General features: G+C 29.9%; 2 protein-coding genes across 2 annotated transcripts; one reads left to right on the top strand and one right to left on the bottom strand.

Moving 5' to 3' along the window:
- Nucleotides 1–365: 365 nt before the first annotated feature.
- LOC133789336 (patatin-like protein 3) lies at nt 366–4,080 on the top strand. The gene is made up of 7 exons (XM_062227192.1): nt 366–642; nt 839–1,047; nt 1,141–1,345; nt 1,435–1,584; nt 2,631–2,927; nt 3,022–3,194; nt 3,617–4,080. Exons 1-7 carry the CDS (start codon nt 535–537, stop codon nt 3,666–3,668), a joined length of 1,194 nt encoding a protein of 397 aa, XP_062083176.1. The 5' UTR covers nt 366–534; the 3' UTR covers nt 3,669–4,080.
- A 2,069-nt stretch (nt 4,081–6,149) lies between these two features.
- Nucleotides 6,150–6,938, bottom strand: LOC133792692 (ribosome-inactivating protein gelonin-like). The gene has a single exon (XM_062230597.1). The coding sequence runs from the start codon at nt 6,936–6,938 to the stop codon at nt 6,150–6,152; it is 789 nt and encodes a 262-aa protein (XP_062086581.1).
- Between the last annotated feature and the right edge of the window lie 4,677 nt (nt 6,939–11,615).

The raw sequence follows: 11,615 nt of genomic DNA, 5'->3' as shown, positions 1-11,615 counted from the left end.
ATGGTGTACCTTTATGACTAACCCTTTTTTTTTAATAAAAAAAATGTGATAATTCTGTTTATGGGTGCATACAAACAATAGAAGTAGGTAGATACTTATTAATTATACTTTGTCTTATTGTCACAATGTATTTTTCATATGTGGGGTGAGATTATGTAAGAAAAATAACAAAGAAGTTAGTTGGGCAGTTCAAGTTTTATATAGGCATTATTTGGCAAGGAAGACGTGTCAAATTAAGATGCTCTATATAGAGTCGATTCAATATAAAAAAATTAGTCCTTATATAATAAATTTTATATGGTGTTTTATCGAAATGAGTGCAAATTACCATTTTACCTTTTATTTGTATTTTATCCTTAACTCCCATTAAGTTTCTTGTAAATAAAATTTCCATAAATTTAATTACAGAAATAAGTTCTCTATCATTTAATACTTGAACCAAGCTGCAAGATGGCATCTATAAATAGAACTACGTAGTTCCTTCGATTCCATTGCATATATATCCAACTTTTGTTTAACAATAATAAATAATAAATGAGTAATATGGCAGCTGAGACAATTACCGTCTTAAGTATTGATGGAGGAGGAGTTAGAGGGATCATCCCTGGGGTTATTCTTGCTTATCTTGAATCCAAACTTCAGGTAACTTATTGTGTTTGTTTGTGCATATACATAATATTAATTTTAATTATACATGCACATCTGTATATATATTTTAACTAAGATTCTTTGATGCATGACCAATCTCCTCATGTAGCTACTTTAAGTTTTATTTTTTTATGCAATTAATTTTAGATTTAGTGTACTAATATATATATATATATTTATGTATGGGCAGGAAATAGCAAAAAAAGAGAAAATTGAAGAGGATACGTGGCTTGCAGACTATTTTGATGTGATCTCAGGGACAAGCACAGGTGGTCTCATCGCCACAATGATATCAACACCCAGCGATAATGGCACTCGCCCTTTATATGAAGCCAAAGATATTGTGCCTTTCTACAAACGGGAATGCCCAAATATCTTCTCAAATAAAAATAACGGATCGTGAGTAATATTCTAATAATAGGATTTTTAAAACTCTCATATACTAATTTTCACCCTAGCTAGGTTTCATATTTTGTCTCATATATATATTAGGTCAGAAGAAGACTATAATAGAATCGAAGTAGAAGCTGAGCAAATTCCTTATGGTAAGGTAGGGAAACCAACCTATGGTACGTATCTTCAGGGTCTGGCAAAAGATATTCTAAAGGAAAAACGTCTGAGCAATACCCTCACAAATGTTGTCATTCCTGCATTCGACATCAAGAAATTTTCACCAGTTATCTTCTCCTCTTATGAGGTGACAATCTCCTAAATTTGACTTTATGACAAATTATATTATTGTGTTATATATTTACATATATATATATTATTTGGATGATGGTGCAGGTGAAGAGTGGGAATAAAGTGTTGGATGCTAAACTTGCAGATATTTGCATTAGCACCTCAGCAGCACCAACTTACTTGCCAGCGTATAACTTCGAAAACGAGTCTGAAGAATTCAACATGATTGATGGAGGCCTTGCTGCAAATAATCCAGTACGTAAAATCACTCATATATACTCATAACTTAAAATATATATATATATCTCTTTTAAGTAAAACAAATTGTGTATTTAGTGGTTTTTTTTAACCAATATTATAAATAGGGTTTATACTTTTTAAATCTTATGTTTTGTCTCTTTATCTGTTTAGATTCTGTGTTTTGACAAATTACTTTTTGGACTCTGTGTTTTCTAAAATAGTTCAAATAGACTCCTAAACCCGATTTTGATCAAAGTTTTTCGAACTAAAATCACAAATAATTCATCAAACTAACAACTCAAAATAAAAATATAGTTATTCTGCCTAAGAACTGTGTTGTTATACTCAATTTTTTGTTCGTCAAAATCAGATTTAGGGACCTATTTGAACTATTTTACAAAATACAGGGTCCAAAAATAATTTGTTAAAATAAAAGATCCAAACAAGTAATGAGACATGGTCTAAAAATATATAAACCCTTATAAATATTTAATGAAAACTAACTAAAAAATATATGGTAGAATAAATATTTGATAATTATATATTAATATAAATTATTTATCTTATCCTTTAAATGCAACACGATGTAATATATTAGGCAATAATATTATATATATAAATTAATGTTATATATGTTATATATGTTATATGTTGTGACTTTGTATATTTGATATTTTATATATAAATATATATAGGAGAATTTTTTATAAGGGTTTTACTTTAAGTCCTATCGTTGGGCCTCTCAGTGTTCTCGACCCGTGAACACTTTTTGGCGAGATTTTTTTATGACCATGTATATTGTAGCTATTTAGAGCATCTTGCAAATTTTCTGAAAATTCTGAATAGTTTACAGTAGTTTGAACATAGTTTTCAATACTGGAAATTATTCTAAATTTTTTGAAAATTTGCAAAATGCTCTAAATAATTACAATATACACGTTCATAAAAAAAATCATGCTTAAAACTGTTCACGGGTCGAAAAACACTGAGAGCCCCATCGATATGGCTTAAAGTGAAGTCCCTATAGAAAAATTGTCATATATATACACAAAACTTTACAGACTGTAGCTGCTATTACCGAAGCTGTGAAACCAAGAGCAAAGGATGTTGAGCAGATCACGTTTCCAGATCTTCTTGTAATCTCATTAGGTACAGGTGTTGAAGGCATGACAGGGGAATACAACGCTGAAATGGTTAACGGTTGGTCGGCTTTTGAGTGGATACGTCACCCGTTATGGAGTGGAAAGCGTACACCTATCATTGATTTCTTTAGTAGTGGAAACGCAGATATGGTTGATCACTACTGCACAATGTTTTTTCAATACACTAATAATGCCCAAAACTTTCTTCGTGTTCAGGTAAATGTATGTTTTTATTTATATAATAATAAATGTTATTTTCTAAATTTTGGTTATATATTAAAAGTAGTGCATATATTTACATCAAATGTAGGATAATAACTTGCCAAAGGAGCTTTCTCGGTTGGATAACGCTAGCACCGACAACATGGATAAATTGGAGAAGTTTGCCCAGACGTTGCTGACAAAGTCTGTTACACGTCTCAATCTATCTAGCTTTAGACGTGATCTAGTGGAAGGAGAAACCTACGAAAAAGCACTCAATAGGTAAAAAAGAAAAAGAAAAGGAATGATGGTTAATTTTAATGAATATATATATATATGTATGACAATTCTTTTATAGGGCTTTGCTTTAAGTTCTACTCCTAGAGCTCTCAGTGTTTCTCCATGCGTATAAAAAAAAGTTGTCATACGTGCAACAACATGTTTGAACTTATTTTTTGGTACTGTAAACTATTCAGAATTTTCTGTAAATTTGCAGGATGCTCTAAATAACTACAATATACACGGTCATAAGAAAAACCGCGCCGAAAATTGTTCACGAGTCGAGAACACTGAGAATTCTCCTATATATATGTATACACATTAAAACACAAACATTATATTTGTATTAAATATTAATGTCATACAATTTTTTTTTGAACTCCTATATCCAATATAATGATAATAATATGCATGCATGGCTGTAGGTTTGCAAAATTGCTTGTTGATATAAAGAAAAAGCGAGGTGGTGCAGCATGACAATCTTGTAGGAGGCCATGCCCAAATAAAAGCCGTGTGATATATAATAAAAGCTCCACAAGGTCTGCTGTTTGTCGAGTTCATAAAAATAAATAAATAAATACTTTCCTCTTAATGGAAAAGTACATCAATAAGATCATATGTGTGGTTTGGTTTATGGAGTTTCTAGTGAAAGTCAAGTTCTATCGGGTGTAATAAAATACGATCATTTATATGATCGTTGAAGTTGTGATTGTTGTACTGTCAATATTAAAGTACGATCATTTATATGATCATATGTGTGGTTTGGTTTATGGGTGTAATAAAGTACGATCATGTATTGTATCAAATTGTATTGAATGTATTGTATTTGTATTATAAAATATTATATATGTTTGATTTTAAATAATGTTGACGTCTTATTATTAAGTTATATCACGTCTTTGTCTTGTTTTCCATTAGTTACTATTCTTTTATTAAATAAACTAAATTGATAGAATTAAATTATACTAAATTCTAAATGCCATATATCATTACAACAAAAATAGTCCTTAGTCGCTCCTAATAATAATCAAAGTCGCCACTAATGACTATTAGCGGTGATAGCTAATATGTTGACGCTAATATAAGTTATTAACGGTGACTTTAATGTCCCCTCTAATAATTAGTATTAACGGTGACATTTCTGCCCCTAATAATCGTGAATCTCAGATCATATTTCGCCCCTAATAATTTACTATTAGTGGCGACTGTTAAATTATTAGCGGCGACAATTATCGCCCCTAATATTTTGATATAATTAAAAAAATATATTAAAATAAAAAATTTAAATAATATTTTTTAATTTGCAATATCAAAATTAAATATGCATAAAAATAATAACATTAAATTTAAATATGCATAAAATTAATAATTTATTCAAATTACACAACTAATACAATATTATCCAAATTAAATATTCATGGAATAATATATTAATTAAAATTTACTATTTAATACAATAATATATAAAGATCTGAACCCTGGGCATCATTTGTATTGTCCCCTTCTTCTGGTGCCTGTGGTGGTGGCGGCGGTGGTTGCGGTGCCTATGGTGTGTGCGATGGCATCAACCATAGACACTGTAGATGTAACGATGATCCTTCAGGTCCATATATGTATAGATAAGGACAGGTCCTTATATATATATCATAAGTGACTAAAGGTGTATTATCACCTTTAGTCACTTATGATATTTACATGTGAATTATATAAATTTAAACATTAACAAACTAGAAAAGGGAATTTAAAAGTTACTTTATAATCATAAAAAAAGAAATCAAAAGTATAACGAGTTACCTTATAGCTTATTATAAATGTTACTATATAGTAGTACATAATAACTTTAAAATGTAAAATTAATATATATATCTTAGTCAATAATACAATTTACATAAAAAATATAGTAGTAGTGTTTTTAAAATATATTAAAAAAATTACAAATTTTAGGACACTTAAATTTAACCATTTTTTTTTTACCTTAAAAAAAATTGCTTAAGAATTACAATAGTTTACTTTTAATTTAACAGTATATCAAATAAATCAAGGTTCTATTTGGACCTTGAATTTTAAGAGGAGAAAAAAAATATTCAAAGGATTTTATTTTCTTATATTTGGATTGAATCAATAAATTAAGAATCTTTTTCTAAAATAATTAAAATTTAAATGTATTACATTTTTTTTTTAAATTTAGATCTTGTCATAGTTGCTGTCAATTTATTTAAATTATTCTCTTCTATATATAAACTTAGAACGTGTTTCCATGCACGTGCAGTTGATCAAAAATTTCAAAGTCATCTCAATAGAAAAATATAATTGGAACAAGAATAACTAATTAATTAATTGGAACCCATCCTTAATTAGCTTTTCCTTTCTTTTTTCATCTATTGCACATTTATTTACGAGTTGTTATAAATATTTATATTATTTAAGCAAATAGATTAACTAAATAGAAACTGCTAGAATCGTGCGGAAAACAAAGCCAACTAGAAATATATACCCATTCGAAAGTTTTATTAGCAACATTTTCATATTTTATATAAATTATATAATTAAAGTCTATCCATTAATTATTAATTTATATGTATGTTTACATTAATTATATATATTTTTTTTCAAATTTAATGGAATAAATTTAGTCTTAATTTACATTCTTCATAAATAAAATTTAGTCTGGGTTATATAAATAACATGTGTTCATACATAATAGCTCAATCATTCAAGAAGCCCATACATAGCGAAATTATTAATTTGATATTATTGTTATATATAAAACCAATAATTAATAATCATTAAAGAAGCCCAAATTGATGCTTTTATTCCTCATATTAAAACATTATTATTACAAATATGATATAGTAGGAAGATGATAAAAAGGGAAACATAATGGAAAATACCATACATAATTTAAAAGGGCATCAACAGATTTATTAGTAGCATAGCAGCTTTTTGTTCAAAGCTTTATTATAACTCGGCCATGGCTGTGGCTGTGGCAACATTCAGCAAGAGTTTCATGTCAGCTTTCACTTCTGCAACCGTCGACACCTTGCGTTGACTATAGTCTTCATTCTGCAATGTAATTGTATTGGGAAATTTTCCATCTTTAGATTTCTGGATTGCTATGGAAAGTGCGCTCCAATTATTCTCATAGCTGATAATATCACCTTTAGGGGGAAACTCTGATTGAAAGCCATGGAACTCCAGTTTCTGCTGAATATATTTGAATCTTGCAGCCTCTGACACCATTTGGATAACAATTAGAAGACTCTCACGAAGATCTTTGGTAGGCTTGTTGTTATCAAAACTTTTGAACTTTTGAAGGGATTCGTTTAATGGCTTGAATCCCAAGTTGGTTTCCTCTCTTAGTTTCATTCCCAAGCTATTATAATTAGTTTCGAGCTCAACATCAACCTTCTTAGTCTTAGGAGATTGATCGAAAAGCAAAGTTTTGGAATTGGGAGGAGCTTCTTTGAAGAAGTAGCAACGCTTTTCTTCGCCATCGACTTGATAGGCCACCACATATGCGTTGAGAGTAAGTACTGCGAATGTGATGGAGACACTTGAATTGTGAAGATTCACATACACAAACTGTTTGTCTCCGACCGCAGCGGATTTTGTTCGCAACACTGGAATGTCATGGCTCTCGGTTCCACCGTACAACTCTCTTCGTAGAGATCCCATGAACATCTGGTAAGATCCCACACTCACATCTTTAGTGTTGAGACTCACAGTGTTGTAGCTTATTGCTTCCATTGTTTTCAAACTCACAGTGAGAAAGTAAGAAGAAAAGGAAGGAAAAGAAGAAAGAAGGGGTGAAGGGAACTAGGGTTTGGGTTTGCTATTTAATACAAATCAATTTTCTAAAATACCTCTCAATTTTTTAATTTTTTGCAAACCAACCCCCATATATTTATCAAAAATATTATATTAATGGAATCCACACATGTAAATTTGATTACTAATTCATACCCTAGCTATTCTTCCAAAGGCCAAGAGTCGATCGCATTTGGTCATTATAAAGTTAAACAACTTATTATTATTTATAACCAAAATATTAATATTGACTATACTATTAATTCACAAGGGGTAAGAGACGACTATTATTATTATTATTATTGTTGTTGTTATTTATTGCATTAGAAAAAATCAAACAAACAACGTGAACAACATACTCAACTTATAATAAGCTATTCAGATATATATATATATATAAAAATTTAATTTTTTTTACTTCCAAAGCTACCTTCAATTCATTGTGTAGTAAATAAAAACATAAATATTATCTTCTTATTATGACTTGTTATAAAGCTGAGTATTGCTAAGGGGCACCACTGGTTCCCAACACCATAAGGAGGTGGCATATTGTAATTGGTGCAATTTAATATCGGTTATTATTTATTTGAATTTAATAAGTATTATGGGGTATCACTAACTAGTTATGGGGTGCCACCTCATGTGATGTTGAGCGCCTTAAAATGCTAAATAATAACACTCTATAAAGCCTTTCTAAACGGCTAGTGGGCTCGCGCAATAAACACAGAATGTATTAATTAGCTGATTAGGAGTGCATTCATTATATATTAATATTTAAAGTTAAACATTTTATTAATCAAAATAATATATTTGCTTAATTAAATTAAATATATAGTCCCCAAAACACACAGAGACGACATTTTTTTTATTTGTTTATTAGTGTTATACTAAAATTTAGTAGATTTAAAAGAAAATGACGTAACTAGGCATTTGGCATATGACATCACTTTGAACGTGAAATAATTCTCACCTCTTTCCATTATTTCAAGAATGTATATATATTAATTTTAATAAGACAATAATTCATTTATGAAAATTATTTTTATATTTTGAACTATTTTATAAACTATTTTTAAAACATTATAATTCATAAGGCTTAAAATAATTAATTAAGAAAATATTATTTTACTTTTTAAAAAAAAAATTCAAGAAATTAAAGTATTTAAAATAATAAAATGTTGATGCATATGTTGATGCACATGTTGACTAATTCATAAAGGTTCAATGTAATATACTTTTCCGAGCTAATTACTTAACATAAAATATAATAGTTTTATTTGAAATTGAATATTTTCCACAAATAATTTATTTAAACACAATTATAAATAATGCAATTTTAAATTAAAACATAATTGGATCCAACTACTCACTCAATTTTAAAATAAAATTGGATCCAATTTGGAACCTAGTGGACGTACATACATGGACTACATAATCTAGTAGCTATCTAGGTAGGTGTGTATTTGATCCTATTTTATTATGTAAAGTTGAACAACTTACTATTAATTAATTATAACCAAAATATTCACAACATTAATAAATATTATCCACAAATTGTTCCCAAAAGAATACAGATAGAGACGATTTAATTAAAATGAAATTTGGTGACGTTTGACCTTACCGCTAAATTAACCTTAAAATTAATGTTCGAATTGTCCACTTCTTAGCCACATGCATCGAATTGTCGAGTTTTTTTTTTAAATTTAGTCTTACTTTACATTATAATTGATAAACCAACCTTAGTCTTCGATCTGTCATATATATAATACACAACTCGTGTTCATTCTTCCTAATCAAACTTATTTTTCAATTATTCTTTTATATAAAATAAAATATTATTATTATCGATCAAGTATCCATTGTCCCCTGAAGATAGGGACGACTTTTTTTTTAATATATTAAAATTAGGTGTATTTAAATGGAAATTAGTGAGGTATATGTGGGCAGTTTGGCATATGACTTCACTTTAAAAAAAAATGCATATAAGTCATTAATGCACATGTTCCAACTTTCGAATTTGTCTCATGAGCCATGCACACACTCGTTTGAAGGTTTTAAAAATAAATTTTAAATTTTTTATTTGAATTATATATATATATATAAAAGTTTAACTACTATTTCATTATATATTAAAATGTATGTCTATAATTATATATGTGTACAAATATTTTACATTTTCGATTTATGAAAATAAAATAGTGAGAATTATATAAAACAAAAAGTAAAATAATATTACATAATGTGAGCAAAAATTGACATTTAGTGGTCAATGGATGAACTAAGGGAGTTTTCGACCTCCAATTAAATACTGATATTGTATTTTCTAGCTTCACACCGAATTTTGGAACCTCTAAACATTAGATCAACGGTGCAATTTTGTTCTTGGTCATAAAGATGGGTTCATCGCAACACTAAAGTGAGTGAAAGTTGACTTTTAGTAGTAAAAAGACTTGTCAAAAATTTTCAAGCAAAAGCAATCACATAAAAAAAAATTCTAGCTTCGCAACAAATTTTGGAACCTCTAAACACTAGCGGAAGCAGCAACCCCTTGTCTTGTTGCGGTGGGCCCAGCAGTTTGCCCCTAGCACCAGATGGATTCCTAGGCGGAAAATCACTTCGCTGCCCGTTGAAATTGCTTATCGACGGAACTTGGTGAGAGATTTCAGCCTTGGGCTCTAGAGGCTTTTGGCTTGACCTTCTAGATGAGACTACCATCCTTACAGCAATAGAATCCGAATGTGATTGTCTTAGGCTCTCAATGAAATCACCACAATGTTGACTGGTTTTTTAGCCAACTAAGGCCAAGTTAAATAATTAATTAGAGAGCTTTCAATTAGACAATTAATGAGCAATAAATAAATCAAAAACCTAGTAATAGTGGGCAATAAATAATGAAGAACAACATGATTTATAGAGGTTCGGCACCAAAGATCGGTAATGACCAACGTCCTCTTAGTTTTGCATTAATCTTGAAGGCTTACACAAGATCACAAGAGATTACAAGTGGATCTCTATGTGTAAAAAGCAATACAATGTGGCAAAGTACTTGCTAAATACCGAGCGAAACTGCTCGGTATACCCCTAATGTTGGTCGGTAAGCTATTCTTCTGAACCCCCTCCATTGTGGTGGAGGGTTTGTATTTATATTTTTTCCCTTCCCCCCGGTTGCGCCTGAGCATAGCTGATAGGGAAATATCTCTTTCTTCTCGCAAGTAGTTACAGTCTTATTTGTAGGAGGTTTGACCGAGTCTTCAAGGCTGTTAGGCGCACTTTGCAGGTGGTAGGGAAATTCTCCCGGAGTTCCAATGGAGAGTGTAACGACTTTCATCCGAGCAGGTATATATGTTCGTCATACAGACCAGTAAGTATTTAGGGGTCCTGCCGGGCAGGTGAGCCTATAGCATGCCAAGCAGTAACTTGTTCGTATTCCCTGTAGGTATATATTGACCAACTTGTCAAGGAATCTGATCAGCCTACTGCATGTGTCCAAATTTAGTGCCACATCAGATATGCCAATTTTTGGGATAACAACCGAGGACAGTGTCCTCGGTATAGCTCATCCAGATGACAAAATTAGACAGATTTCAACGACGATATTGTCAACTCTATACCGAAAACTATTATCCTCGGTACAATCTATATCGAGAACATATTTAATGTCCTCAGTAGAACTTTTCCTCTACCGACGAGGATGTACCGAGAACCTTTTACCAAGAACAAGTTCTCGATAGAATTTGTACCGGGAATAATCAGGATTCTACCGACGACTTTTATTCTCAGTATATGTCCTGTCTTTTGTAGTGAAAATAATTTTTTCCAAGAAAAATAGTATTGTTTTACTTGGAATTACTATATAAAAGCATCTTTAAACAATCCCACATGTTCTAGACAATTTATCAGATTAGTTATAATCCTCCATAAATGAAGAAGATTTTAGTACATATACTCATGTATGTAATGTTCTAAAAATATATGTGGACAAGTATAAATATATAATGTATTGTTTAATAACCATATTAAGTATGTACATATTTATAGTATTTTTGGAGATCATAATGGGTGGATGATCTCTTTGGACACACCCTTCTATCTTTTGTTGTGAGCCTATTGGGCCTTAAAAACTCCTTTCACACAAAAGATAAGCCCAATAATATTTGTGGTATGCCAAAAATAAATTTAAATATTGTATTTGATATATTTTTGACTAAACACATATAAACTAGGGATTTTTCATAAATATACATTTTTTTATGTTTTTTTTTTACATTTTTACGACCCCTGATTTTTTTTTTTTAATTTTATTAACTTAAGTTTTTAAAAATATGATTTTAAAGTTTCATAATTACAAAAATACGATTTCAACTAGACATCAACCCCACAACAAACAGTGTTGGAAAATCAACGTAAAATCAACTAGACAACAACCTCGTAGTATTGCAGTGTTGAAAAAACAATTACAAATCAATTAGACATCAACTAATTGGACCAACCCAAAAGAAACTAAAAGACAACAAAAAAGGAACCTCAAAAAACTTATCTCCATGCATTTTAAAATGTGCAAACATAAATGGAAAATATGTCTCAAAATAACTAAACATATACAAAAAATAAACTAAA

This window comes from Humulus lupulus, chromosome 7 (genome assembly GCF_963169125.1).
Source record: "Humulus lupulus chromosome 7, drHumLupu1.1, whole genome shotgun sequence".
In the NCBI taxonomy this organism is placed as follows: domain Eukaryota; kingdom Viridiplantae; phylum Streptophyta; class Magnoliopsida; order Rosales; family Cannabaceae; genus Humulus; species Humulus lupulus.
This window is presented reverse-complemented; position numbering and strand designations above follow the sequence as displayed.

Bases quoted from the DNA above. Each gene is read 5' to 3' on its own strand.
- LOC133789336 (XM_062227192.1), top strand. From the start codon at position 535: ATGAGTAATATGGCAGCTGAGACAATTACCGTCTTAAGTATTGATGGA. The intron at 643-838 runs GTAACTTATTGT...ATGTATGGGCAG, and splicing joins ATCTTGAATCCAAACTTCAG to GAAATAGCAAAAAAAGAGAA. The intron at 1,585-2,630 runs GTACGTAAAATC...AAAACTTTACAG, and splicing joins GCCTTGCTGCAAATAATCCA to ACTGTAGCTGCTATTACCGA.
- LOC133792692 (XM_062230597.1), bottom strand. From the start codon at position 6,938: ATGGAAGCAATAAGCTACAACACTGTGAGTCTCAACACTAAAGATGTG.